Here is a 27,754-nt window from a genome sequence, read left to right as displayed (position 1 = left end):
GTCAGATGTCGGAAGGCTTAAAATAACCCACTGTTTCAAATTTCAGCGAAATTGGGCAATAAATAAAGCTTTTATGGGCTTCAGACCCTTTATCGGCAGATCGGTCTATATGGCAGCTATATCTAAATATAGTCCGATCTGAACCATATTTGGGTCGGATGTCGGGAGGCCTAAAACTACTCACTGTTATAAAGATATAGACCAAAATTTGATCGATTACACTTGGTATTGACTTATAACAATATTTTCAAATAAGGTGTTAATTAATTGTTTTTGATATAGAAATTCGTATTTCTTTGAACCTTATTTTAATCGATCAATTCTTTATCAGTAATACAAATTCCTTGATAGTTCCGATTTCAGTGAATTTCGTAATGAATGCACAAATGTCTTAATTAAACATAGTTTTCCAGTTTATGTGCGTATGTTAAACTTGGTTATCAGGTTATCCTTTAAACAAAGTTATTTGTAAAGTACTATTGTTGTTGGTATTTCAGTTTCAATTGTTATTGTACTGGCTTCTTTCGTTACAAATATCTCTCATCTGTGTTTTTAGTGTATATGGTTTATTATTGGTCAATATATCAGGGTACTTCTGTATGATTAAGTTGATTAACATAATGGATTATCAGAATAGAGAGATTGATAAAAGCTCAACATTTTGGTTCCTTTTTAAGCTTTTATGCACTAAATATTAACGAACATGTTAAGTGGTGCAAACATCTAAGATAAGATTATCCTAAAGAGGTGATCGAAAATAGAAAATTGTATCTGTGAAATTTGTTAAATGGTCAAAAAGTTTTCGATTCTTTACCGTACGACAGGCAGTATTCTCTCAGACATGGAGCTGAAAACATTTATACTGGCGGCCTTGGTGCTAGGTGGGTTGGCAGTAGCTGAATGTTACGTCGAAGATTATGACCCCTATTGGGATCTAAATTTAAAACCAGTTAAAACTTCGGTAGGTGTCCGGGTTTTTTAATTCCTAGTTACAACTGCTAAAATTTGATTATCTAACCTCAGGCCGATCGTATTCGCGAACATGGTTATCCTGCGGAGGTTCATAGAGTTGAAACCTCTGACAACTACATATTGACCATGTTCCGCATTCCCCATTCGCCTCGACTGAATAATGAAAATGAATATAGACCAGCTATTTTCATTCAACATGGTCTCTTTTCTTGCTCGGATTGCTTTCTCTTAAATGGTCCTGACAATGCCTTGGCCTACAATTTGGTGGATGCTGGATTCGATGTTTGGCTGGGAAATGCCCGTGGCAATATCTATTCGCGTAACAATAGCGTAGTCTCCGTCAACCATCCGTATTTCTGGCGCTTCAGTTGGCACGAGATTGGAACCATTGACTTGCCCGAGATGATTGATTATATCATCGAGAAGACAGGCCAAAGCAAAATTCACTATGCTGGACATTCGCAGGGTGGTACGTCATTCTATGTAATGACTTCTATGCGCCCAGAGTACAATGATAAAATTAAGACGGCCCATCTGTTGGCACCCGCCGGCTTTATGGGAAATTGTACTAATGCCCTGTTAAAACTATTCGAACCTTTAGTTGGTAAACCCGGAAAAGGATCTCTATTGCTGGAGGATCAAGAGTTTATGTTCCACAATCAGTTTGTTAACCGAGTACTGGACACAGCTTGCGGTGGCAAATCGAAATACCCCATATACTGCCGAAATCTATTCTTCACTTGGGCTGGGCACGGAAACACCAACTTGAATACGGTAGATTTTGATATCTATGGGTTAGCATTGGGGAATATATATCTTTGTTTTTTTTCAGTCTCTTCTTACTCAAATAGCTGAAACTCATCCCGCTGGGGTTTCATCCAATCAAGGTATCCACTACATACAGGGATTTGATAGCAATGAATTCCGCCAGTTCGATTTTGGACCTGAGAGGAATATGCAGCGGTATGGACAGATTGAGCCACCAAATTATCCCCTGGAAAATATATCAGCCGGCATATATATGTACTACAGCTTTTCGGATGCATCAACCGATTACAGGGATGTGGAACGCATAAGGCCACACCTAAAGAATTTGAAAAACTGGTATTTCGTAGAAGATCTAAACTGGGAGCATATCGACTTCATTTTTGCCTTAAAAGTTAAGGAGACTATCAACGACAAGGTTGTAAACTTTTGTCTAGCCTATGAAAACGGGGAGGAGCCAGAAACCATTCCATAAATAATGGTGCTATACATATTTTAAAGTTAAATTAAAGTTATAATTAAACTCGCTGACATGTTGGCGGGTCAAAAATAAATGACAAAATAAAACTTAAAAGTTTCCAAAATATACATTTTGGGTGTGTGTTTTAAACGCTCGATAGAGTTTTGATTACATTGCATATGTTGTTCGTAGTTAGAGTTATGCTATTTACTAAATAAATAGCAAAATGGTAAAAATTTTGCTATTAATATAAATTAAAAAACATGAGACATATATTTCATTATTAATTCTCTATTGATTAAATGAAAATGATTGGGACATATAAAATGGGACATATATGTCCCATTCATCCTGAGGGGGTTAACGACGTTTTAATTTTTGTTCAACATTATAAAATAATATTTAGGAATATATTGTCCGAAGCATGCTTAATATAGTCAAAAATGCATGACAGCATTAAGGTTTTTCCGCCTTATCGTGAACAATTGCCTTTAACCCATGTCTGAGAGTGGTGTTATATCCACTTTTCTGTTTTTTTTTTTAATTTTCAAAATAAATTGATTTATATGCGCTCTATGGTAGCATACGAAGTTAAACTAAAGATTCTCAAAATTAAATCGACCTCCCTTTTTTATAGTCAATATCAGCTTGCAAAATTTTGGAACTAAAGTTCAGGATCATAAATCTATGTAGACACTTCTGAAAATTCAGGTGAAATTTTATGACCAATAATTTTTGTGAAGTACCATTAGCCCTCGTACCCCCATTCTCTGATTAAAATGCCTTATCGACATTTGAGATCTGCTACTTTTCATCAGGCGTGATATTTTGGGAGAAGTGAAAAACAAGCATTATCTTCAGATAAGATAATTCCAAGTTAAGAGCTGAAAATAACATATTCTATTGATAACTCATCACTTTTGGAACCTTACGTTCGTAACGAATTAGACCCCACTGGATATAGTGTTCGTTGGACGGCTAAAGGAAGAGGATGAAATTATATTGGTTTTTGGCTCTGCTAGTAGCAGCATCAGCCGTTGAGGGCTACAAATTGGAACAAGAACCCTATGTTAATTTGCCACTCAAAGAGATGAAGACATCGGTGAGTAAAGCATGCAATATAAAAGTGACCTACGTGAAAAGACAATAGTGGATACTAAAAGGGGATTAGGAGACAATTTTCACATTTTTTTAGAAATAACAAAAATCTTTGTTCGGTCGGGCCGTCGCTTATGTAAAACTATGCTGTCGATGTTAGTTCCGAAGTGATCTGAAAAAGTGCATTAAGTCGATTCGGCCGACCATAGATCGCAATTGTTATTTCTCTTGGCAGCAATTGGAGGTCATTGCAAGAAGTTCATATGGAAATAATTTTTTTACTTCGATCAGAAATGTCATTTTTCGGTTCAATTGAAATCGCTATTTATAAGAAAGCTATTTTCGGCTATGGACCATATCTGACATTGGTATAGAAACTTGTAATAGAACACAAGCCTTCCAAGTTAGCGTGACCTTAAATCAGAGGATTGGTTTTTTGACAGCTATTTATATTTTAGACTATAATAAATATAGATCAGTGTGGGGCACATGTGCTAGTCTGTATAGCGTGACCTTGAATCAGAGGATTGGTTTTTTTTGACAGCTATTTATATTTTAGACTATAATAAATGTAGATCAGTGTGGGGCACATGTGCTAGTCTATATAATATTCCAAGCCTATGGGCTTATGTTCTTGTGCACATGGGCGTCGAAAAAAAAAATGTAAACCAAATCGGATATTTATTCTATTCTCCACGAGCTCAAGATATCAAACGATGACAAAAAAGGAGTCAAACCGAATGTACCCACTCCATCCCCCGGTTACATCTCACCTATACCGACCGATAATGGAAGCGGTTCTGGCAAAGCGCCAAGCGTTACTCCTTCGAAAGTTAGCGTGCTTTCCACAGACAGGCGGGCGGTCATGGTTAGATCGACTTAAAATTTCATGGCAATCAAGAATATCTATACTTTATGGAGTCTTAGATAAGTATTTCCACATGTTACAAACCGAATGACGAAGTTAGTATATTGCCATCCTTTTATGGAGGGAGTAGAAAAGTTTGCCAAAAATTCGTTATAGAGACATTAGTTTGTGTAAGAATTCCGACTTGCGCTTTAAAAATAATTTGTTACAGAGAAGTATTCGTGATAGCGATGTTCGTTATAGAGGTTAAAATTGGTGAACATGACCAAAACAAAATCGTGTTTTCAATTTTTATTCGTAAGAGAGAGAAAATTCAAGCGCCTAGTTTTACTACTTTGATAGTTTGCCTGCTTTTGACGGACGAACATGGCTTAATTAATTTAGAATGTCTAGACGATCAGGAATATATATACTTTTTTGGTTCTCAGATTAACATGTCGATGAGTTAGAAACGAAATGTGAAATTAGCATACCCCCATCCTATGGTGGAAGATATGAAAATAAACCTTCCAATCAACAATTTTTTGTCTTTAATTCAATTAAAATAAATTTTTGTTTTTAAATTTTATAGGCTGATCGCATTCGCGAACATGGTTACCCAGCTGAGTCTCATTATGTGGAAACTTCAGATGGCTACGTTTTGAATATATTTCGCATACCATTCTCCCCCAAGCTGAATAATGCCGGCGATAAGAAACCTGTTGTGTTTATACAACATGGTCTCTTCTCTTGCTCGGATTGTTATCTCCTCAATGGTCCCGACGATGCTTTGGCCTATAATTTTGCTGACAATGGTTTCGACGTATGGCTAGGCAACGCTAGAGGCAATATTTATTCACGCAACAACTCAAAAATTTCTTTAAATCATCCCAAATTTTGGGACTTCAGTTGGCATGAGATTGGCAATATTGATATGCCACAGACCATTGATTATATATTGGAGACAACCGGTGAGTCGAAACTACATTATGTCGGCCACTCACAGGGTACCACAGTATTTTTTGTAATGACCTCAACAATGCCGGAGTATAATGATAAAATTAAGACGGCTCATATGTTGGCGCCGCCCATATTCATGGGCAACGTAACCGATGGTTTGGTGGTTGGTTTGGCTCCCTACATAGGTTATCCTGGAAAGCCTGCAGACATTTTCCAGTCTCAGGTAAGGCAGACATTTTCTTTCGTTGATACAAAAATGGTCTATTTTTCATTCTTTCGAAATATTTGTAATTTAAGGAATTTACCCCTCACAATGTGTTAGTCCAACGCATTCTCGACACTGCCTGTGGAGGCAAACCCACTTTCCCCAAGTACTGTCAGACATTATTTCTTTTGTGGGCCGGTACCGAGAATCCCAATCTAAACTATGTAAATATGAAAATGATTCCAAATGAAAATTCTTCTTAATGACATTTAATCGATTACCTCATCTGCATAGACTCTCCTTCCCCAATTGGCCGAGACGCATCCTGCGGGAATCTCCACTAGCCAAGCTATACATTTCATTCAGGAATATGTTAGCAATGAATTCCGCCAATACGATCATGGGCCCAAGAAAAATATGAAATTTTATGGACAGGAGGAGCCACCAAATTATCCCCTTGATAAAATCACCGCTGAAATGTACATCTATTACGGCATGGCCGATGGTTCCGCCACTTACAAGGATGTCCAACGTTTGCCAGAACACTTATCAAATTTGAAACATTTTGAGCTAATTGAAGATGTTAACTGGGGTCATTTGGATTTTATCTTTGCCATGAAAGTCAAGGAGACTATCAATGATCCAGTTATTGATTTCTGCCTAAAATATGAAACCGATCATAGTAAGAAATAAAAAACAAATTTACGGAAAATGTTAACAAACATAATTGATCTACAATCTTTAACTTTTATGAACTATTCCTAGTTCACTATTGCATATTTATGTGAGAGTTTTTATAATTATTCTATAATTATATCAGGTTTCTGTATTGCAGAATTGATTTTAATAAAAATTTTAATATTTTTTAAATTTGAATAAAAAAAAATGTTATGGATATTATTAAAGAATGCATTTTTTAATATTCCATTTATTTTAATCAAGTACTACATTTCTCCTTTCTCTGATGTCTTAATGGTTGTGGCAAACTAGAAAATAGCCTTTAGTTTCAAACCATTGCAGTAACGGTCATTCCATTTTTGTTCTACATAAAATTTTAAATGTTTGAAGATCATATGTGCAATTGTTGGTCAAAATTTAAACTGCAAAATAATATTTCAAATTGCACCACAGGAGGCCTCTTCGTGGCGCAGAGGTTAGCATGTCCGCCTACGACGCCGAACGCCTGGGTTCAAATCCCAGCGTGAACAACAGAAAATTTTTCAGCGGTTGTTATCCCCTTACTAATGCTGGCTACATTTGTTAGGTATCCTTAACACTACAATTGGAGTCACAAAGCGGCACGCCGTTCGGACTCTGCACAAAAAACGAGCGCCATTATCATTGAGCTTAAACTTTGAGCTGAAAGTCTGTGGTTTGCTGAAAATTGCTGTTGCTTAATCATGAAGGGGAAAAAATAAAATACACATGTAAAATTGTGTCTCAGTGGATGTTTATAATCACCACTGAATTTATACTTTCCATAATCTCTTTTTCAGTCCGATTAAAGTTTAAGCCCCATGATAAGGGTCTTTTTTGTGGCAAGTCCGAACGGCGTGCAGCAAAGCGACGTCACAAATGAATGAATACAAACGAATATGGTCCGGAAGGAGTAATAGGCTATATAATTTTTAGATATCGAATTGGGGGCGGACCTCCTCCTTACCCCAAAAGCACCACCCAAAACTAAAAGTGGACCGATTGGGACAATATGGGACTTTAATGAAAGATATTCAAGAGTAAAGTACGATTTCCATATTACAAATTGAGTCCAAGTAATGGGGGTGCTGCCCCGACCCCAAAACCCCCCAAATTGGTTTATTGGAAGATAATGACAATATGGGGCTTGAATGAAAGGTATTCGCGAGTAAATTACGAATATGGTCAGGAAAGAGCTATAGGCTATGTAATTTGTTGGAAGGGGGAGAATGCTCCCCCGTTATCACAAAAACGCCACCCAAAATCAAAAGTTGACCGATAGGGACAATATGGGTATCAAATGAAAGATATTGGAGAGTAGAAAGCCAATGTGGTATAAAAAATTGGTTTCAAGAATCCAAGGGGTAGCCCAAGCCCGAAAACTGATCCAAATAGACATATTGAACGTATATATCAATAAAGGACTCAAATGAAAGGTATTCGGGAGTAGCGAAGGATTTTGAAGGGCCTAACACAACTCCCTGTCCCAAATTAAAGCAAAATCGTGTGAAAAGTTTCAGTTCAATGTCTATATTTTTAAAGATTTGAAAATGTTGGGGGTTAGCTCTGGAGGAAAGTGGATGGTTTAATCACTGGAGTCGTGGAAAATATTTCTCGGAGTAGAAATATTTTCCTCGCAAGGTGAGTTTGGGGAGAATAGGAAAAAATGAAAACACAGGTGGGTTAGAAATTGGGAATTTACAATTATCTCTTTATTGGATGGAAAAGAAAGCTCTGAATTGGAGATTGAACGAAACTCTTACCAGGAAGAACAGCAGTGGTTGAAGCCCAGATAATAAGTAAGTTTGAAATAGGAAAAAGAAAAGGAAAAGGCCGACGGAGTACACAAGGCTGCTGAAAGCGAGACATCTTTAGTACAAAGAGAGACACACACACACACACATATAAAGTATGAGGTATGTGGGTGTATGCAAATGCAAATAGCTGCGAAACTTAGAAAGTAGATTAGGGGGACCAGGTAGGAACAAGGTTTGGCATTAACATTACCGGCCCCCTTGCAGTACACCTGCAATAAAAAAAAGGAAAAATGCAACTGTGTGTACTCGCACCAGCTTACAATTACTCGCACGGAATATAATTGAAAACTCTATGAAAACGGACGTTATGAATCTAATTACTCTAGTTATGAATTTAATTACTCTAGTAAGGAAAGGAAATGTTGACATAATAGTTGTATAGCTCCGTAGAATAGCCAAAGGATCACTCCCTCATCAGGATCCAGCTGGTACATGGAAAAGGCAAGCTTGTCAGTAGTGGACATCCTTCTATGAATCAAACCGCTCAATGGACCTGTTTAAAAGATAGAGCTTGTGCTTCGCTAGTAAAGTAAAAATCAACAGTGCATTTCATAACTCTTTTATTCAGTTTGGATTAAATTCATTGATACCGAAGAATAATGAGAACGCTGTAGTGCGCTCAGTGCGAACAGACACCATAGATCACCCAACCAAAAATAGTACTTTGTGCCGTAGGCAAACCATTCTGGGCGTATACACCCTCTGCGATGACCCTGGGATAAAGATCGACACCAATTACAATATCCACCGGGGCCGATTTGAAAAATTTCGAATCCGCAAAGAATAAGTGGGGGAAATGTCTTTTAAATGATTCCGGAAGCGATTCAGCTGGCGTCACCGTTGAAATGCGGGTACTCACACGAAATGTGCCTTCAATGGTTACCGTTTCGTCGAATCTGGAGGTCAGGCGAAGTGGGCATATGGTCTCCTCTTTCAGGCTCAATGTCGTGAGCGCCAACGAATCTACCAATCTCTTGGAGATCCTGCTCACCGGAGACCCCGAGTCGAGAAGGCACCGGGCTGTGGATCGTTCAGACTTGCCTTTTACCTTAACGAGCACCGTAGGAAGCAACACAATGCTGTTCTGTCGAAGAATAGCCGAAAGAGATGTCCTCTGCTTAGAAGACGGTGATGGCGAAAAATCCCTCGGTGGGCACGAATCCTTTGACTTCCGCTCAGGAGTGTTGGGACGCGATTGCTTCCGATCGCTCTTAAGAAGGGCATCCCGTAGTTTCGGATCGACGTGGAGGAGGGTATGATGGCTCTTTTTGCAGTGGTGACACCGGTGACTGCTAGAGCAGGATACCACCAAGTGGTCATGAGCCAGACAGTTGAAGCAGTAACTATGCCTTCGAACTGCTTCCAAACGATCTGCCATTTTCATTTCCAAAAACCTTTGGCAAGATCGTAGGGCATGAGACCGGTGACAGATACGGCAATCGTATTTTTCCTTCTTGTAGGGAACCGCGGATGACTTCCTTTGTGTCTCTTTGGTATACTTGGGCATGATAATCTATGGTGGCAAAACAAACAATAGGGAAGTGATGGGAAAGAATAGAAAATCTGTGTTTAATTCGGAGAGGAAATGACGACAAGCTTGGTAATGGGTCGCGTAATGGTGCCCTTCTGAGTCACCACGTCAGCAACCCGAACTCTGCGATCAGTGCCGAAATACGTCTTGCAAACTCTGCCTAGACGCCAAACATTTGGTGGAAGGTTGTCATCTTGAATAACGACTAGTGTGTTCTCTTCTATATTCTTTTCTGAACTTTGCCATTTAACTCGCTATTGTAGTTCTCGTAAATATTCGTTCTTCCATCGAACGCAAAAACTCTGATGAATAGCCTTAAGTCTCTGCCATCGGTTCAAAATCGATACAGGACTCTCCTCAATGCGTGGATCGATCGGAGCAAGAATGGGAGTACCAATCAGGAAATGACCTGGAGTTAAGGCAGCGAAATCGTTAGGATCACTGGATATAGGAGACAACGGGCGCGAATTGAGGCATGCTTCAATTCTCGACAGGATTGTCGAGAACTCTTCAAATGTAAATTTGAAGGAACCAGCAAATTTTCGAAAATGGGACTTAAAACTCTTTACTCCCGCTTCCCAGAGTCCTCCCATATGAGGAGCTCCAGGCGGGATGAAATGCCAACTCAAAGACTGGTGCGCATAGTTCGACTCAGTTCCAGCACGAGCAGCATGAATAAATTCTCTCTCTAAGATCCTGGAAGCTCCGACGAAAGTTGTACCGTTATCGGAATATAGATGCAACGGACAACCCCGCCGAGAAACAAAACGATGGAAAGCCGCTAAGAACGTGGGAGTGGACAAATCGGACGTCGCCTCTAAGTGTATCGCCTTTGTGGAGAAGCACACGAAAACGCAGACGTAGCCTTTCGTAATACGACAGGCCCGCCCACTGTAACTCTTTATGTCGAAAGGACCCGCGAAATCCAAACCCGTTCGAGTGAATGGACGAGTGAACTCGGTGCGCTCTGGCGGCAAAGCCGCCATGAGCTGCTGCTGACAACGCCTCTTGTAGAGAATGCAAGGCTTGCACTTATTGATGGTCGTTTTGATTAAATCCTTGACCTTCGGGATCCAGTACTGTGATCTGACCATACGAAGTACAAGCTGATTCCCACCGTGGATAGTAAGTTGGTGGATGAACTTCACGAGCAGCCTGGAATATTGACAACCGTAGGGCATTATTATCGGGTGTCTCTCATTGTACGGAAGGCCGACTGACGATTCCAGCCGGCCACATGAACGAATTAGCCCCTCAGCGTCCAGGAACGGGTTTAAGTTCAGAATAGAACTTGATTTCGAAATTTGCTCTTGTGACGACAAACACTTGTACTCATTTGGAAAACACGCTTTTTGACACACTCGAATCAATCCATCTCTAACCAGTACAAGCTCAGAACTTGTGATCAAAGTGGACTGCTTTGAAAAGCTGGAACGAAATCTTGAATGAGTACGATAGAAGAATCGATACACATAAGCCAGTACACGTAGCGCTCGTGGATAGGAAGAAAAACGTTCAAGAACGTCCTGGTAGTTCTGAAAGTAAGTATGATGAACCTTTATGGCTTTACGCTCCAAATCTATCTCGGGAATAGTGGATTGAACAGAATTAGGCCAACACTCAGGGGAGTCGCGGAGCCACTCAGGTCCCGACCACCACAACTCATTTGCGACGATATCCTGAGGCAGGAGACCTCGGCTAGCGAGGTCGGCAGGATTCGTCTCTGAAGGAACATGACCGAACTTGGAGGGGTCAACCACTTGAACTATACTTGAAATTCGGTTTGCAACAAATGTTGCCCAACAACACGGAGGTTTCGAAAGCCAGGAAAGGACAATAGTGGAGTCTGTCCAACAGAAAAGAGAATACTTGGGAATGTTAAGTGTCGGAAGTAATGTATCTAACATCTCTGCCAATAGAACAGCCCCACAAAGCTCTAACCTCGGAATGGACAATGTCTTAACAGGAGCCACTCTTGTCTTTGAATAGACCAAATGTGTGGAGACCGAAGTAGTTGTAGCTATTCGCACATACAAAGCTGCTGCGTATGCCCTTTCTGAAGCATCACAGAAGCCATGGAATTGAATATCGGCGGAAGGAACATAATGAAGCCACCTCGGAATTCGAACTTCATTTATAGCCGAATAACACGTCTGAAACTCTTTCCACTTTGCAAGTGTGCCAGGGGTAACGACCTCGTCCCAGCCCGTACCCTCTGACCATATCCTCTGCATAAGAATCTTTGCTACCACAATACATGGCGATAGCCAACCAGCAGGATCGAAAAGCTTTGAAATCTGGGAAAGGAGTTCTCTTTTAGTATCTCTGGATGAATCTGGGAATGGCTTGGTAGTGAAATAGAACGAATCGGATCGAGCATTCCAACGAATTCCTAGCATTTTTGCTGTGCTACTGTCGTCGAAGTCCAAAAAATCTTCACACAGCAAATGATCGGAAGGAAGACCTGCTAGAATATCCTTTGAATTTGCTGTCCATTTTCTCAGGAGGAAGCCGGCCGAAGCCAAAGCGGATATCAACTGCTCCTTAGACTGCATTGCCTTCTGCAGCGAATGTGCACCCACTAGGGCATCATCCACGTACATAGAACTGCGAAGTATTTCACTGGCAATAGGATGACTGGATTGAACGTCATCAGCAAGTTGGAAAAGAGTGCGAATAGCTAAGTATGGAGCACAATTCACACCGAAAGTGACAGTCTTCAACTCGAAATCTTGAACGTCGTCACTTGGATCTCTTCGAAATAGAACTCTTTGGAACGGTGTGTGATTGGGATGAACTCTAATCTGCCGGTACATCTTTTGAATGTCGGCATTGAACACATACCGAAAGAATCGCCACTTGAGAATCAACACAGTCAGATCACTCTGCAACACAGGACCTGTATGCAAAGTGTCATTAAGACTCACGCCATTAGAGGAAGGTGAAGAAGCATTGAAAACCACCCGAACTTTGGTGGTAGTGCTCTCTGGTTTTATAACCGCATGGTGCGGCAGGTAGTAATGAGACGCACTTCCCATAGAACTAGAAGTCTCAACTTGACACATGTGGCTTAAATTCGCGTACTCTTGGATAACGGAATCATACTCATCCTTGAACGCAAGATTGCGAAGGAGGCGGACTTCATTTCTCAAAAATTGGGCCATAGCACTTGTCCGTGAATTACCTAGAGATATACTCTTGGGAAAATCTCTTTTGAACGGAAGATGAACAACGTACCTTCCATCTTCATCCCTCTTAGTAGTTGAAACGAACAATTCCTCACAAAATCTATCAGCTGCTGACACAAAGTTCTTCCTTGGAAGATTCTCCACCTCCCAAAATCTCGAAATCTCTTTGTCCAAAGAGATTTCACAAAAGTTGGAAATAATTCTGGAATATGGAGATGGAGATTGGATCGGAATGGGGCCAGTCAAAATCCATCCAAAGATGGTATTTTGGCCCATCAAGGAACCACAAATATCATGCTTCACGCCGGACCGCATGCTGGAAGGAAGGAAGTCACCACCAATCAGAATATCAATACTGGAACTCCTGTGAAATAGTGGATCTGCCAGCTCGAATTGGGGCAGCTGAGAGAAGATGGAGGGGGGTATTGAATGAGATGGAAGGGCACCAGATAAATTAGTAATAACGAAGGCCTTAACCGAAATTTGAGCATCTGCATATCTCGAACATAGAAGCAGAGTACATTCCTTTCGAACGGAAGCAGCCATGGAATCATTCAGACCAGAAATCTGAGCATTGACTTTTCTATATGGGAGCTGCAATCTATTGAAAAGTCTCTCTGAAATGAATGTACCCTGCGACCCAGAATCCAAAAGCACTCGTGCCTGGTACGTAACACCCAAGTGCAACACATCAACCAAAGCAGTCCCCAGCAAAACGCCACGAGAACTGGAAGAGAAATAGGTTTGAACGACTCCCGTACCAGAACTAGTGGACTGTATAGGACTAGGAGCGAAAGGTGAGGAGTTTGCATTCAAACCTGAATTTGTATTTGCCGGAGTCTGCACTCTTGAGTTACTGGCCTCTGGATTAGCGGAACTCTCATGAAGCAAAGTATTATGCTTCCTCTGGCACTGGAAACAAGTGTTCTTGCTTGTACAATTTCGAACGTGATGAGTTTTAGAAAAACAGTTCAAACACAGACCTTGCTTCCTTATCTCGGACTTTCTCTGATTAATGTCCATTGCTATGAACTTAGGACACTTCCTAATCACATGGAACTCTCTTGGACATAAAGGACATTGTGGACCCGAAACTCTCACTTGGAATGAATTAATATTTCTCGAACTCTTAGTATTCGTGCTATTGGATTTTGAATCTTGATCCCTTGCATTGGGATTGGCACGCATTTCAGAAACGGACTCCAGTGTCCGGTATCTATTCGTAAGAAAGGAGTCAAGGTCAGACCACTTAGGAATTGCAGTCTTATCTGCGAGACCCTGCTCCCATAAGGTAAGTGTGGACTCTGGAAGACGATTCGAACAGAGAAATACGAATAGAGGGTCCCAACCTCTGACATCAATGTCACACAACTCTAGGGCCGAGATACAAGAAGTAAGGTCGCGCTGCAACTGTTTAAGTGCACTGGCGGACTCTTTGGAAATGGAAGGAAGATTGAACAAAACCTTTAGCTGCCCGTTAACAAGGATTCGTCTATTCTCATAACGAGCGCATAGATTTTTCCATGCCAAATGGAAACCATCATTCGTCAAAGGGCTCCTCTGAACAATGTCACGAGCCTCGCCTCGCGTTTTTTGCGTCAAGTGAAACAGACGCTCGACAAAACTAAGTCTGGAATTCTTTATGTACACTGCCGTAAACATGTCTCTGAAAGTAGGCCAGGACATGTAATCACCGTGGAAAACCTCTGTATCACATGGCGGGAGATGAAAGGAATAATCAGTCCTTCCCGTAGAAGACGGAGTGTCTTGAAATTCTGGATGACCTTCGGAAACAGGTGGATTTGCGACAAGACGTTGGCTTGGAGAAATCTTAGTTGCCGGCAACTGAAACTCCTCCGCGAGCTGTGACAATGTCGCCAAGCAGTTGCAGTAAGTCACATAAGAACTCTTAAACTTGGCTCGGAAGGTCTCCAGCTCGGATGCATTTACGGAATCGTCTGCACCGCCCTCGTCTTCGTCTTGCTCACTATCACGATCAGCCATGAATGTATCGAAAGTGGACTTAATGTCGCTCCATAATGACTTCAGCTCTGTCATGTGTATATTAATTAAGTGAATCGATGAGAGCGGAAGCGTATTATCACCTATATCAGCATTGAATGCGACAAGGCGATCAGCTAAGCGAATGAACGACTCTAAAGACATATTCGAACTTGAAAGAAAAAAGTAGAATTAGCTCTGAACCAGACGCACTTAACTCTCTTAAATAGGTTAGGGAAAAACCCTATCTAAATGAACAGTAAATCCGAAAAAATGGAACTGGTATCGAAAAAAAACGTTGAAAATGACGTAGGCGTATGCGTAATATTTCCGGAGAACAGAAGAATGAACAGTTGCGCCGGTTGAAATAAGTTCGAAATGCCTCTATAGTATTGAAACTCTTAAAATCAGCAGAGGAAAAAAAAATTCTCTTGAAAATTATGAAAATTCGAACTTTTTGGATCCAAAAGTCGACCTTGGCTCACTGTAGGGTGCAAATACGATTTTTGCTTTACACGAACACCAAACGAAAACAGTCTCGTGAAGAAAATCAGAAAAAAATTTACTTTTCGAAAAAATCAAAGTTTTGTACCAAAAGTCGACTATGACCGGCTGTAGGGTGCACTATATATATCTCTGACCGATCAGGGTATCACACAAATGCATATATATGCCAATGGAACCAAAATATAAGGTATGTCTCAAACGCCCCGAGTCGCGACCACACAAACGGAATGACTGTAGGGTGCACGGCAAACAAAGAGTATATAAGAGCGAATGAACAAATTCAAAGCAACACAGAAGTCTCTTATTCTCTTCGCAGTAGCAATGTCACCCGCAACGAAACTCAATAGAAGCGAATAACAAGAAATGTTTGTATGTACGTTCAGTTGTGTGTATATATGGATGTATGTATATTGGATGTTAGTTATGGAGATCAACGTTGGTTAGTTCTAAAAAAAAAAAACAATAACAACAATCACTGTGCTTGTAGGAAAGGCTGTGGAAGTGCGAGAACTATTAACAACGACGAAATAATGCTATGGGCAGCGCGACTGCAGCATATGAAAGAGGGCAAAGATCACTTTCAATGCACCACGATTGAAAAAGAAAAGAAACCAAAGGAACACACTGCCGCGACACCGATTGAAATATAAAATCTTATGTTATTTTTTTTGCAAATTAATGGCAATTCTTATAGAGGCAAAGCACACTGTTACTTAAATTTCTCTATGGAATTTAATGAAATTCACTTCCACCAAATTTTAAGAAAATTAATAACCGAATAGTTGGAAAAAAAAAAATTTTTTCAGTACGGTTTTTGAAAAATTTTATTTCGAAGCACTGTTTAGGAAATGTCGAAATGCCGTCGGCAAAACACAACTGAAGCACAATGAATATTTGGAAAAAAGCACTATTGTTTTCACTTTTTATGGAATAGAACAAAGCACAAACTCACCTTTTTTTCTATGATGACGATGATGATATGTGTGTTGGATGAAATGGTGATGAAGGGATGATTTCCAGTAATAAATCCGGTTCGAAGGACCACAATGAAAATGTTGGGGGTTAGCTCTGGAGGAAAGTGGATGGTTTAATCACTGGAGTCGTGGAAAATATTTCTCGGAGTAGAAATATTTTCCTCGCAAGGTGAGTTTGGGGAGAATAGGAAAAAATGAAAACACAGGTGGGTTAGAAATTGGGAATTTACAATTATCTCTTTATTGGATGGAAAAGAAAGCTCTGAATTGGAGATTGAACGAAACTCTTACCAGGAAGAACAGCAGTGGTTGAAGCCCAGATAATAAGTAAGTTTGAAATAGGAAAAAGAAAAGGAAAAGGCCGACGGAGTACACAAGGCTGCTGAAAGCGAGACATCTTTAGTACAAAGAGAGACACACACACACACACATATAAAGTATGAGGTATGTGGGTGTATGCAAATGCAAATAGCTGCGAAACTTAGAAAGTAGATTAGGGGGACCAGGTAGGAACAAGGTTTGGCATTAACAAGATTGTAGCGTGATTTCAACAGACAGACGGACGGACATGTCTAGATCGTCTTATATTTTTACTGATCAAGAATATATATACTTTATAGGGTCGGAAATGGATATTTCGATATGTTGCAAACGGATTGACAAAATGAATATACCCCCATCCTTCGGTGGTGGGTATAAAAAAGACTAAGTGAAGACTAATGATGAATGACCATTCATAGACAACCACCATACAATATGATCCACTCTAAGCGAGACGTACTAACATTTAAATTAGCGTCATCTGGCAATCTTCAACTAAAATTGTTTGATCCAATTGGATTTAGTTGATCCAATTAAAAACATACCAACATGAACAGAGAGAGCGCAGAGAGAGCGCAGAGTGGTAAAAATTAATCATCAGCAGGTATTATGACTACCTATCGGTCCTTTAAATAAAGAAAAATAAAATATAGGAATATAGGAAGGATCTAAAAGCAAAAAATTTGGTATCAAATTCTGGGGTGGGATGCCTAGGAGAGCCGCCCACCCCTAAAACCCGGCAAACGGATTTATAGACCAACCACTACAATATGGGACTCAAATTAAAGGTACTGGAGAATATAAAACCCCTCATATCGGACATATTTACCGACCATGGCAATATAGATCTTAAATGAAAGTTTTTTGGGAATAGAGCAAGTGTCTGGGGGTCCACCACCATGTAGAAAAAGTCCTTTTCCATAGGAAAATTGGAATACATTTTCAACTACAATTACGCAGAAATGTTAAAATTTAGAATACTTCCCTCCAACATAACATAATCGGGCGCAGCAGAGCGGGCCGGGCTCAGCTAGTCTTATATATAAAAAAGAATTTGTGTTTGTTTGTTTGTTCCGTATAGACTCAAAAACGGCTGAACCAATTACTAGGTTGGTTTGGAAGGAAACACAGGCTATATAATTTTTTTGATATCGGAAGGGGGGCGGAGGCTCCCCCTTACTCCAAAAGTACTATCCAAAAATAAAAGTGGACCGATCAGGACAATATGGGACTCAAATAATAGGTATTGAGGAGTAGAGTATGAATTTCATATTAAAAATTGGGTCCAAGTAACTCTGGGCCGCCCTCCAAAAATATAAGTGGACCGATCAGGACCGCCCCAACCCCAAAATTCCCTCAAACAGACATATTGGACGTTAATGTCAATATGTGCCTCAAATGAAAGGTATTCGGGAGTAGATTACGAATCTGGCATTCAAAATCAGATCGAAGTAAAGGGGGTTGATTCTCATTTTCGGCAATCCCTGGATGTCACCCACTCTCAAACAGAATTTATTTACTGTTCATGCCATTATGGGGCTCATATAAAATGTATTTGAAAGTAGAGCACGAAGCGTATATTTGCATTAAGGGCCAAGTGTCTTTCTAAACCGGTAATATTTACCAATACGATAATATGTGACTGAAAAGAAAGGTATTTGGGTGTGGAGTAAAAATATACCCAGGAACCGAAAAGGGGCACACTTCTCACTCATCAATGAAAGTCTTCCGATTCAAGTTTAAACTCAATGATAAGGGACTTTTTTTATAGCCGAGTCCGAATGGCGTGACGCAGTGCGACATCTCTTTGGGGAGAACTTTTTACATGAACATGTATGGCAAATGTCGCCAGCATTAAGAGGGGATCACGACCGCTTTAAATGTTGCCCGATGTTATCGCCAGGATTAAAAGGCGTTCAGCGTTATAGGCGGACATAGGCCACAGTGGCACGAATTCGGAGTGCGAAGTGCCCCAACCCTAAAATAATATTAGAGAGTTAAAGAAGGCGCAGCAGAGCGGGCCCGGTTCGGCTAGTAATTTCATATAAAAAACAAGTTCCTTCAATTTTGGTTCATTTAATTTTTTTTTTCTGATTTCATGGCAAAGTGCCTTCAAAATCTTTACTTTAAGGCCGGTATGCAACTTAAACGAAATTTTTGTTGCCCCAAGAAGTTCATTGACATATCCTTAGCGAAATTTTTGGTATCGATATCCTTACCGAAAATTTCATTTACAGGTACGAAGCTCAAATGAAATATTCTTTGCGTAAAAAAGGTTATATAAAAGGCATTGAAGAATTTTTTCTTGCAACTACAAATGAAAATTTATGTTTTAATAGCTCCATGCAACATGAAATAAATTAAAAGTTTAATTCATCTAAAATTGGACAAACACATTAATCGATGTTTGCCGCCATCTTATAATCTACACAACTATATTTCAGTGGAGATGCTAATGGCTTGGCTGCAACCGAAAGTGTCGCTAGAGTTACAGTTCAGTTTTTGTCACTTTCCGAGTCATTTTCAACTTCATTAACTTCCCAATAGATATGACATAAACATACTAACTTTGGCACACATTCTGCAAAACCCCGAAATAATTATTTAAGACCCTTTTAAGCATGAAGCTGAAGCCTTTTATATCAAATGCATTTTTGAACAGTTTGTTATGTTATAGATTAAATAGGTCTATCATCGAAGGGAGATGAGCGAAATCGATGAATCACAATGGGCCTTATTCTGGCGTACGTGTATGTGTAGACTAAAGTATTGGCATCAACCTCCACCAACTTAAACTAACCTAAGTTGGCCTTATACAATAGTGATTTTTGCACTTTTTAACTTTTCCAAAATGAGGTTGTAGCACCCTAATATCTGGCGAATTTGGGCTAATCTTTTTCACCTTGTGTGGTATTTAATAGTATAATCTTTGTTCGCATACACATTTATTTAAAGTCGATTATCTAAAAAGCTTCTTAGAAATTTGATAGTCGAAACGAATTTATAGGAGTAAAAATGCCCCGCAAGACTTTTAATAAATTTTCGAAGAAAGCAATGAGGTCGTATTACGGACTTATTGGAGCATTGTTAACTCTTTCCTTAATACAAATAGGACTGGGACAACCGGTGGAATACGGACTAGAGGAGAGGTTATTGAAAACAACTGTGAGTATCCCTCAACTTTATATAAACTCAAGAAAATTCAAGATTTGTGTTACCTCGCCATAGGCCGACCGCATCAAGGAACATGGCTACCCTGCGGAAGTTCACATGGTAGAGACTGAGGACAATTATGTGATTGGCATGTTTCGCATTCCCTATTCCCACAAATTGCAAAACCAAAATGAAAAAAGGCCGGCGATTCTTCTGCAACACGGCTTAACCTCTTGCTCCGATGCTTGGGTTTTGAGTGGCCCCAATGACGCCTTGGCTTTCTTGCTGGCCGATGCTGGCTACGATGTTTGGATGGGAAATGCCCGCGGCAATACCTACTCACGTAACAACACCAGGCTGTCAACTAATCACCCGTATTTTTGGAGATTCAGCTGGCATGAGGTGGGTGTCATAGATATGGCTACAATGATCGATCACATTTTGGCCACCACAGGTGAAACCGCCGTCCACTATGTAGGCCACTCCCAGGGCACCACAGTATTCTTTGTTTTGATGTCCGAGAGGCCTGAATTTAACGAAAAGATTAAGACGGCCAGTTTATTAGCACCAGTGGCATTTATGGGCAATATGAAAACTTTGTGGGCTAAGTATACTCGACGTTTTATTGGACGGCCCAATCAGTTGACCCGTATGCTTGACACCACTGAGGTAATGCATTCGACATTCTTTGCTGAACTCTACAATGTCTTTTGTACACACCATCCAATTTTGAAATTTATGTGCAGCAACTTCATGTATCTCCTAAATGGTGATACCGATGCTGGAAATATGAATAAGACCGTGGCCGCTCATTTAAGTGAAACACATCCCGCTGGAGCCTCCTCTACACAGGTTCTGCACTACATGCAAGAGTATGAAACTGGCCGATTTTGTCAATTCGATTATGGTGTGGCCGAAAACCGCAAAAAATATGGCCGAGACACCCCTCCTGATTATGATGTGACTAGGATTACGGCCACTTTGTTCTTCTATTACAGTGATGCTGACACCTTGGCCGATGTACAGGATGTGGAATATCTAGCATCATTGCTGCCCAATGAACCCACCATGACCCATTTTCCTGGTGACCTCATCACTCATGGTGAATTCAATTGGCACGTTCAAGTCAAGGAGTTGATCAATACACCTATCATCAATGCCTGCAATGCCTATGAGAAATCTTTGGATAGACTCAAAGGGAATAAATAATAATAAATATGGGGGACACATTTATGTCATAATTGTCAAGAACAAATGCATTCTAGATATGTAAAATAAAAAAGAACTAATCTAATCATATGTGAATGGTTTATTTGTCAATGTTAACATATTCAATTGTTTAATAAGTGAGTAGTTTGCATGATATAATTACTAGGTAGTGTACTGTAATCAGCTGAGTACAGTTTTTTCTCGCGACGTGCACTATCTGTCAACCAGTTTTGATTGTTTGTGTATATTATAGTTAAAAACTATTACACACACAAACAACGAAAAAAGGCACGAGCTAGTTACATACACAAAATCAGAGTTGCACCAATCACTGATTTTGACAGATAGTGTACTCAATATTTTGTTGTTGGGCAACTGCCACTACCTGTAAGTGAATATATCTTGGTAGTTTGCACTTACAATGAACTCGAAAAGTATTCATCCCAAGATAATGCTTATATATTTTTTTTAATGTAACGCATTTTCAAAATTTTCATTTGCATACACTAATGTTGTCATTCCGTTTGGATCAACTCAAAATATCGATATATATCTGTGGACATTTGAGAAAACAACATATCTCGAAAATACGAACGTTACAGGATAGCGATAAAACGCATAAAATAGCATAAAAAACATTTTGTGTATCAATTTAAGCAAATGTGGACAGCTAATAAGATAAAGGAGTCTTTGAGGCTTTTTTTGAAGCCAGTCATTCATTCGTCATTCTGTTTGTAACTCCTCGAAATATTTGTCTAAGACCCCATAAAGTATATATATTCTTGATCGACATGACATTTTAAGTCGATCTAGACATGTCCGTCCGTCTGTCTGTCGAAAGCACGCTAACTTTCGAAGGAGCAAAGCTAGCCGCTTGAAATTTTGCACAAATACTTCTTATTAGTGTAGGTCGGTTGGGATTGTAAATGGGCCATATCAGTACATGTTATGATATAGCTGCCATATAAACCGATCTGGGATCTTGACTTCTTGAGCCTCTAGAGGGCGCAATTCTTATCCGATTTGGCTGAAATTTTGAACAACGCTTTCTCCATAACCTCCAACGTACGTGTCAAATGCGGTCCGAATCGATCTGTAGCCTGATACAGCTCCCATATAAATTGATCTGCCTATTTTACTTCCCGATTTGGCTAAAATTCGGCATGAAGTGTTTTGTTAAGACTTCCAAAAACTGTGCTAAGTACGGTGCAAAACGGTCCATAACCTGATATAGCAGTCATATAAATTTGTACAACGGTTTCTCCCAAAACCTTCAACACACGTGTCAAATATGGTCTGAATCGGTCTATAGCCTGAAACAGTATCGGTCTAAAGCCTTAAACAGCACAACAGAACAGGAAAAGAATTCGACAAATTTGGTCCATGGTGGAGGGAATATAAGATTCGGCCCGACCGAACTTAGCACGCTTTTACTTGTTTCAATTGATTTTAGTGTTTGCTGCTTTTATGGTTCTTAATCTTAGGTTATTAGTGACACGCGTTCAACAAACCCAATCGCTATCAGTTTCACTCAGGACAATTGTGTCGCCCTCGGAAAAATTCCAGAAGTTGAAGAAAGATCCAACATGCATGACAACACGGCGATCAGACGGGCTGGAAAGTTCCCTCCAATCTGCTATTTAAAGCCAAGTCAGTCAAGAATGGCGAAAGGGATATGTGCCTGAAGAATATTTAGACATGAAAACATGTGTTCGTTTAGCCATAATCCTGCACCTACCCCCAGTTTCAGGGCAGTGCCACAACAGGTGCTCCACCGTCCATAACTCCTCCTCATCTCACACAAATCAAACGAAAGTCCGTCATGTATCCAGCGCAATGTCAAAGTCAGAGTGACAGCGGCAGCTCCACCCCATCTACACAGAAAAAATGAAATTCATGATTTAATTAAGAAATTTGTATATTCAATTAAATATTTTACTGAAATCGGTCCTATACACAAATTTTTGTAATAAATAAACGATTTTGGAATTTTCATTTAATATAAGCTGAATAATTCAATTAAAGAGGTTATCAACTCAATAAACCATTTTATTGAAAAATTCCTTATTCTTTCAAAAACACGTTTAATTGACCTAATTAAAATAAATAATTGGTATTTTCTTCACAAATAAACTATTATACCCACCACCGAAGGATATTCATTTTGTCATTCCGTTTGCAACACATCGAAATATTCATTTCCGACCCTATAAAGTATATATATTCTTGATCAGCGTAAAAATCTAAGACGATCTAGACATGTCCTTCCGTCTGTCTGTTGTAACCACGCTACAGTCTTCAAAAATAGAGATATAGAGCTGAAACTTTGCACAGATTCTTTTCTTGTCCATAAGCAAGTTAAGTTCGAAGATGGGCTACATAGGACTATAACTTGATATAGTCCCCATATAGACCGATCCGCCGATAAAAGGTCTTAGGCCCATAAAAGCCACATTTATTATCCGATTTTGCTGAAATTTGGGACAGTCTGTAGTGTTAGGAAATTCGACATCTTTCTTCAATTTGGCCCAGATCGGTCCAGATTTGGTAACAGCTGCCATATTGACCGATCTCTCGATTTAAGGTCTAGGCCCATAAAAGGCGCATTTATTATCCGATTTAGCTGAAATTTAGGACAATTAGTTGTGTTAGGCCCTTCGATATCCTTCTTCAATTTTGGCCAGATATGTCTAGATTTGGATATAGCTGCCACATAGACCGATCTCACGATTTAAGGTTTTGGGCCCATAAAAGGCGCATTTGGGCCTATACATTTCTGTAATTTGGTGCAGATTTGGATATAGCTGTATTATAGACCGATCGCTCGATATAAGGTTTTGGACCCATAAAAGGCGCATTTTTTGCCCGATTTCGCCGAAATTTGGGACAGTGAGTTGTGTTAGGCCCTTTGACAGCCCTCTTCAATTTTGGAATGACGAATAATATTTTCTTCGTCTTGTTTACAAATTTTGACACATCAAGTTCCCAAAAAAGCGTTCACCTTAAAAATAATTTTAAATAATAATGTATGTATGTTTGTTTCTTTTTCAATTTTTTTTTTATGTAGGAAAAATAAAATTGATGCATTCTATGTCGAATTATAATTTTTTGTGAAACTGACGTTCAGTAAAAATGTGGAAATATATCGAAATAAGATGTCTTGTCAAAATCAATCTTGTAACAAAATTAGAGGCATATTTGAAATAAGTTGTTGCATCAAAAGGACTTTTTTGAAAAACGTGCAACTAACATTTTTATAATTTTTATTCTTTTATCATATGCAATTTCAGAAATGGTGGAAAGACTGTAAGACAGAAGGAATCGCTTTTAAAAGACACATTTATAACAAAAATCCTGAAAAATTGTCTGATGTCGAGATAAGTTCTTTTGTCAAATGTCCACGTATATTTTTTTGAAGATAACTAAAGTTTGACTATTACTTTAAATATTGCTTTTGATAAAAATATATTAAACATTTAATAAAAAACCTTACGAAAACAGCACGGTTATAAATTATGCAGTTTTTTACAGATTAATTAACACTCGTAAAGGAATTAGCCAGATATCCCTAATAGTTTGCGAGAAATCGTTACTTTATTCTTCACAAAAATTAGGATTTTTTTAAAATACCGTAAAATGGTTGTTAGCACAATTCATAGTGAAAGGTTCCCAAGATTGAGCCCGGCCGAATTTAGCACGTTTTTACATGATTTTAGGCTTAAACTTTGAACAAAAATCGACAGACAGATAGGACACTCTACAAGGTCCCAACTCCAAATTTTATTGTAATTTTCGTGTTCTACTGCCAAGCATATTTAATTTGCACCCTATGTTGATATTTTCGGTCTTCATCTCCGTTTTGGGGATGGGCAGCCACCACTCGCTGTATGCGAAAAATTGATTAATTTTCTCTCAAATACAGTTAATTAATTACTATCGGTATGCTCCTTTCGATGGTTTTGAGGACAGAGTAGAACGTAGTTTTAATATATATATCCTTTGGGAAAAAAGCAGCCACTCCATGGACCAAACTCCATTCAAAAAATGTGGCAACAAGAAATGTTTGTGCAAATTTATTAAAAGCCAAATTTTATAAATATTTTAAATTAGGTTGAGGCACTCTCATATACATAACTCCTTTATGGCGTTGGTTCAATGGGGGGTTTATAATCACAATCCATGTCACAAACACTAGTATTCAAAAAAGATTATCTATAAAAGAAACTTCCAATGGAATGTTAGAATTCAGATAGTCGAACTGTATTTATAGGAGCAAGTTCAGATATGGCGCCGTTTAGTAGATTCCAATTGAACAAAGAAGTATGACAATTCATTTCACATTTCTTGACGTATTTTTGATATTTTTTGTGTTGCAAGCGGCGCTAGCCCAACCCATTCAATATGATAGTCCAGATGAGAAACTCATGAAAACAACGGTAAGTAACTTTGTTTGAGTCCTCTTGGAATTGAGATAAATACTTGTGTGTTCATATAGGCCGATCGAATTAAGGAACATGGTTATCCAGCTGAGATCCACTACGTCGAGACGGAGGACAATTATGTGATTGGAATGTTCCGCATACCCTACTCGCATAATTTGCAAAATCAAAATGAGCCAAGACCTGCCATTCTACTGCAACATGGTTTGACCTCTTGTTCCGATGCTTGGATTTTGAATGGACCAAATGACGCTTTGGCCTTTTTGTTGGCCGATGCCGGCTATGATGTCTGGATGGGAAATGCTCGGGGTAATACATATTCACGCAATAACACCCGACTCTCTACAAATCATCCTTACTTCTGGAGATTTAGTTGGCATGAGATTGGAGTCATCGACATTGCCGCAATGATTGATCACATTTTGACTACTACTGGGGAAACTGCCATACATTATACGGGCCATTCTCAAGGCACCACAGTTTTTTTCGTACTGATGTCCGAAAAACCCGAGTATAATGAGAAAATAAAGACGGCCCACCTATTGGCTCCTGTGGCCTTCATGGGTAACATGAAAACATTGTGGGCTAAATATACTCGCCGTTTTATAGGCCGACCCAATACCCTGACCGGCATAGTTGACACCACGGAGGTAATGCATGCGACCTTCTTTGAGGAACTTTACAATATTTTGTGCACTAAACATGCAGTTATGCAGTTTATGTGCAAAAATCTCATACATCTGCTGAATGGAGACAACGATGTGGGTAACATGAACCAAACAGTAGTGGGCCTACTGGACGAAACCCATCCAGCTGGAGCCTCATCTACCCAGGTGTTGCACTATATGCAGGAGTATGAATCTAAAAGATTCTGCCAATTAGATCATGGTGTGGCTCAGAATCGCAAGAAATATGGCCGTGACACTCCTCCAGATTATGATGTTGCCCAAATCACCTCAACTCTGTTCTTCTATTACAGTGATGCCGACACCTTGGCCGATGTGATTGATGTTGAGCATCTTGCTTCTCTTGTACCAAAATCTCCTACCATGACTCATTTCCCTGGTTCTACAATGTCACATGGAGAATTTGCATGGCACGTCAATGTCAAAGAGATGGTCAATATGCCGATAATAAATGCATGCAACGAATATGAAAACTCTGTGGAGACATTGAATCCAAGCGAGTTGTAGGGATCCAAGGCGCCACTAAACAAATAGACTAAAATAAAAATATTTTTATCTTATCAAAAGTTTTAGGATGTTCTAAGTCTATTGTTATTATCGATGTATTTCGGGCGTTTTGTTACTGTAGTACGTGTATTGTAGTCGATTTATCGTCATAATTATTGGTTGTACAAACGGTGTCAATATTTCAATATTAAAGTTTATTTGGATCCTATTTTTATATCATTTAGTTTGGATTTTAAGCCTTAAATAGGGAGAATGAGATACAAATAACTATAAAATGGGAAAAATCATTTATGCTAGTAAAAACATTGGTCTTATGTCAAAATTGTGCCCACTGCGAGCGACCAAGAAAATGGGATTATTTCACGGCTGTGGATATTTGTGATCCATGGGATTATTTTTCGTCTTAGGGGGTATTTTACGAGCGAACTTATTATTCTTGACACTGGACACGTTTGCTTTCACTTTGCCTGAGGTTTTGGATTCTGCGCTTGAAGGCTACGGTGTGTGACTTAGGCCGAGTGCCTGAGTTGGTTTTTTTGCGTGTAGGTAGAAAGTGTTTAAGTTTAGACAACCAAGATTTCATGTGGTGACCATCGGGCTATCAGGATCCATTTCTATTTTTGGCTATTTTAGACGTACATTTGTTGTTTAAAGTATTCTTGATGTTTGCTGCTTTAGGAATGCAGCCAACATTTTTGCTGTTATTGCTAACAAATTTTTCCAAGTATAGGTTGGTTTCAGATCGTAAGCTGAATCTGAAGATAAAAAAGTTTCGCTTTTTATTAGTGCAAGCTTCTCGTAGATAGCAGGTGCGTTCTCTCCTGTCCTGGCAGTATTTGCTTAATATGGTAGTTGAGATTTATAAGTGTAGGTATTATTGGGCGTCAATTTGTTCGATCTATAAATCAGACGTTTCAGAGGCCAAGAGGACGCTGTTCAGATTGTTGTAACTTGATCAGCATCGAAATTGCACATTCTCGAAGAAAGTGGAAGAGAAGAAGATGGAGACAAAACGATACAAGTAATCAAATAAGGAAAGAAAAAATTGAAATAACGCATAAGAAAGAAAGAAAAAACTTACCGTTGAGAGTATGGTTCAGTCAGCCAACTGAGGCCTCTGCAGAATTCCAGAATGACAAGGGGGCTAAAAGCCTGCAGGGATTTCATTTGTTCAGCCATTATTCTGCGTCTTCTCCACGCAATTGCGTCTCCAACTACTCCACAAATCCTGCATAAGTCTGTTTTCTCAGCTCCAGGATAAGTGGCGTCGTCTTTCGCGAAACACTTGGCCATAGGGTTCTTGACACCCTTGACAGCTCCCGCCCATGTATTAAGGGAAAAAATTAAAAAAAAAACAAGAAGTCAAGATCCCAGATCGGTTTATATGGTAGCAACATCAGGTTTAAGATGGATTTGAA

The 27,754-nt window shown here is 39.4% G+C and overlaps 4 protein-coding genes across 4 annotated transcripts; 3 read left to right on the top strand and 1 right to left on the bottom strand.

Moving 5' to 3' along the window:
- Positions 1–818: 818 nt before the first annotated feature.
- LOC106092160 (uncharacterized) lies at positions 819–6,015 on the top strand. Its single transcript, XM_013258933.2, has 7 exons — positions 819–961; positions 1,024–1,746; positions 1,805–2,208; positions 3,182–3,299; positions 4,735–5,325; positions 5,400–5,531; positions 5,602–6,015. The coding sequence occupies exons 1-7, from the start codon at positions 842–844 to the stop codon at positions 5,998–6,000; spliced, it is 2,487 nt and encodes an 828-aa protein (XP_013114387.2). The 5' UTR covers positions 819–841; the 3' UTR covers positions 6,001–6,015.
- Positions 6,016–7,686: 1,671 nt separating this feature from the next.
- On the bottom strand, positions 7,687–16,546 carry LOC131995097 (uncharacterized). Its single transcript, XM_059363011.1, has 2 exons — positions 16,313–16,546; positions 7,687–9,333 (listed from the first exon to the last, which is right to left on the bottom strand). The coding sequence occupies exon 2, from the start codon at positions 9,325–9,327 to the stop codon at positions 8,440–8,442; it is 888 nt and encodes a 295-aa protein (XP_059218994.1). The 5' UTR covers positions 9,328–9,333; positions 16,313–16,546; the 3' UTR covers positions 7,687–8,439.
- A 2,850-nt stretch (positions 16,547–19,396) lies between these two features.
- Positions 19,397–20,742, top strand: LOC106092163 (lipase 3). Its single transcript, XM_013258937.2, has 2 exons — positions 19,397–19,507; positions 19,571–20,742. The coding sequence occupies exons 1-2, from the start codon at positions 19,397–19,399 to the stop codon at positions 20,702–20,704; spliced, it is 1,245 nt and encodes a 414-aa protein (XP_013114391.2). The 3' UTR covers positions 20,705–20,742.
- A 4,185-nt stretch (positions 20,743–24,927) lies between these two features.
- LOC106092162 (lipase 3) lies at positions 24,928–26,557 on the top strand. The gene is made up of 2 exons (XM_013258936.2): positions 24,928–25,140; positions 25,200–26,557. Exons 1-2 carry the CDS (start codon positions 25,027–25,029, stop codon positions 26,334–26,336), a joined length of 1,251 nt encoding a protein of 416 aa, XP_013114390.2. The 5' UTR covers positions 24,928–25,026; the 3' UTR covers positions 26,337–26,557.
- The last annotated feature ends 1,197 nt before the right edge of the window (positions 26,558–27,754 follow it).

The sequence above is a fragment of the Stomoxys calcitrans genome, chromosome 2 (genome assembly GCF_963082655.1).
Source record: "Stomoxys calcitrans chromosome 2, idStoCalc2.1, whole genome shotgun sequence".
NCBI classification, from domain to species: domain Eukaryota; kingdom Metazoa; phylum Arthropoda; class Insecta; order Diptera; family Muscidae; genus Stomoxys; species Stomoxys calcitrans.
This window is presented reverse-complemented; position numbering and strand designations above follow the sequence as displayed.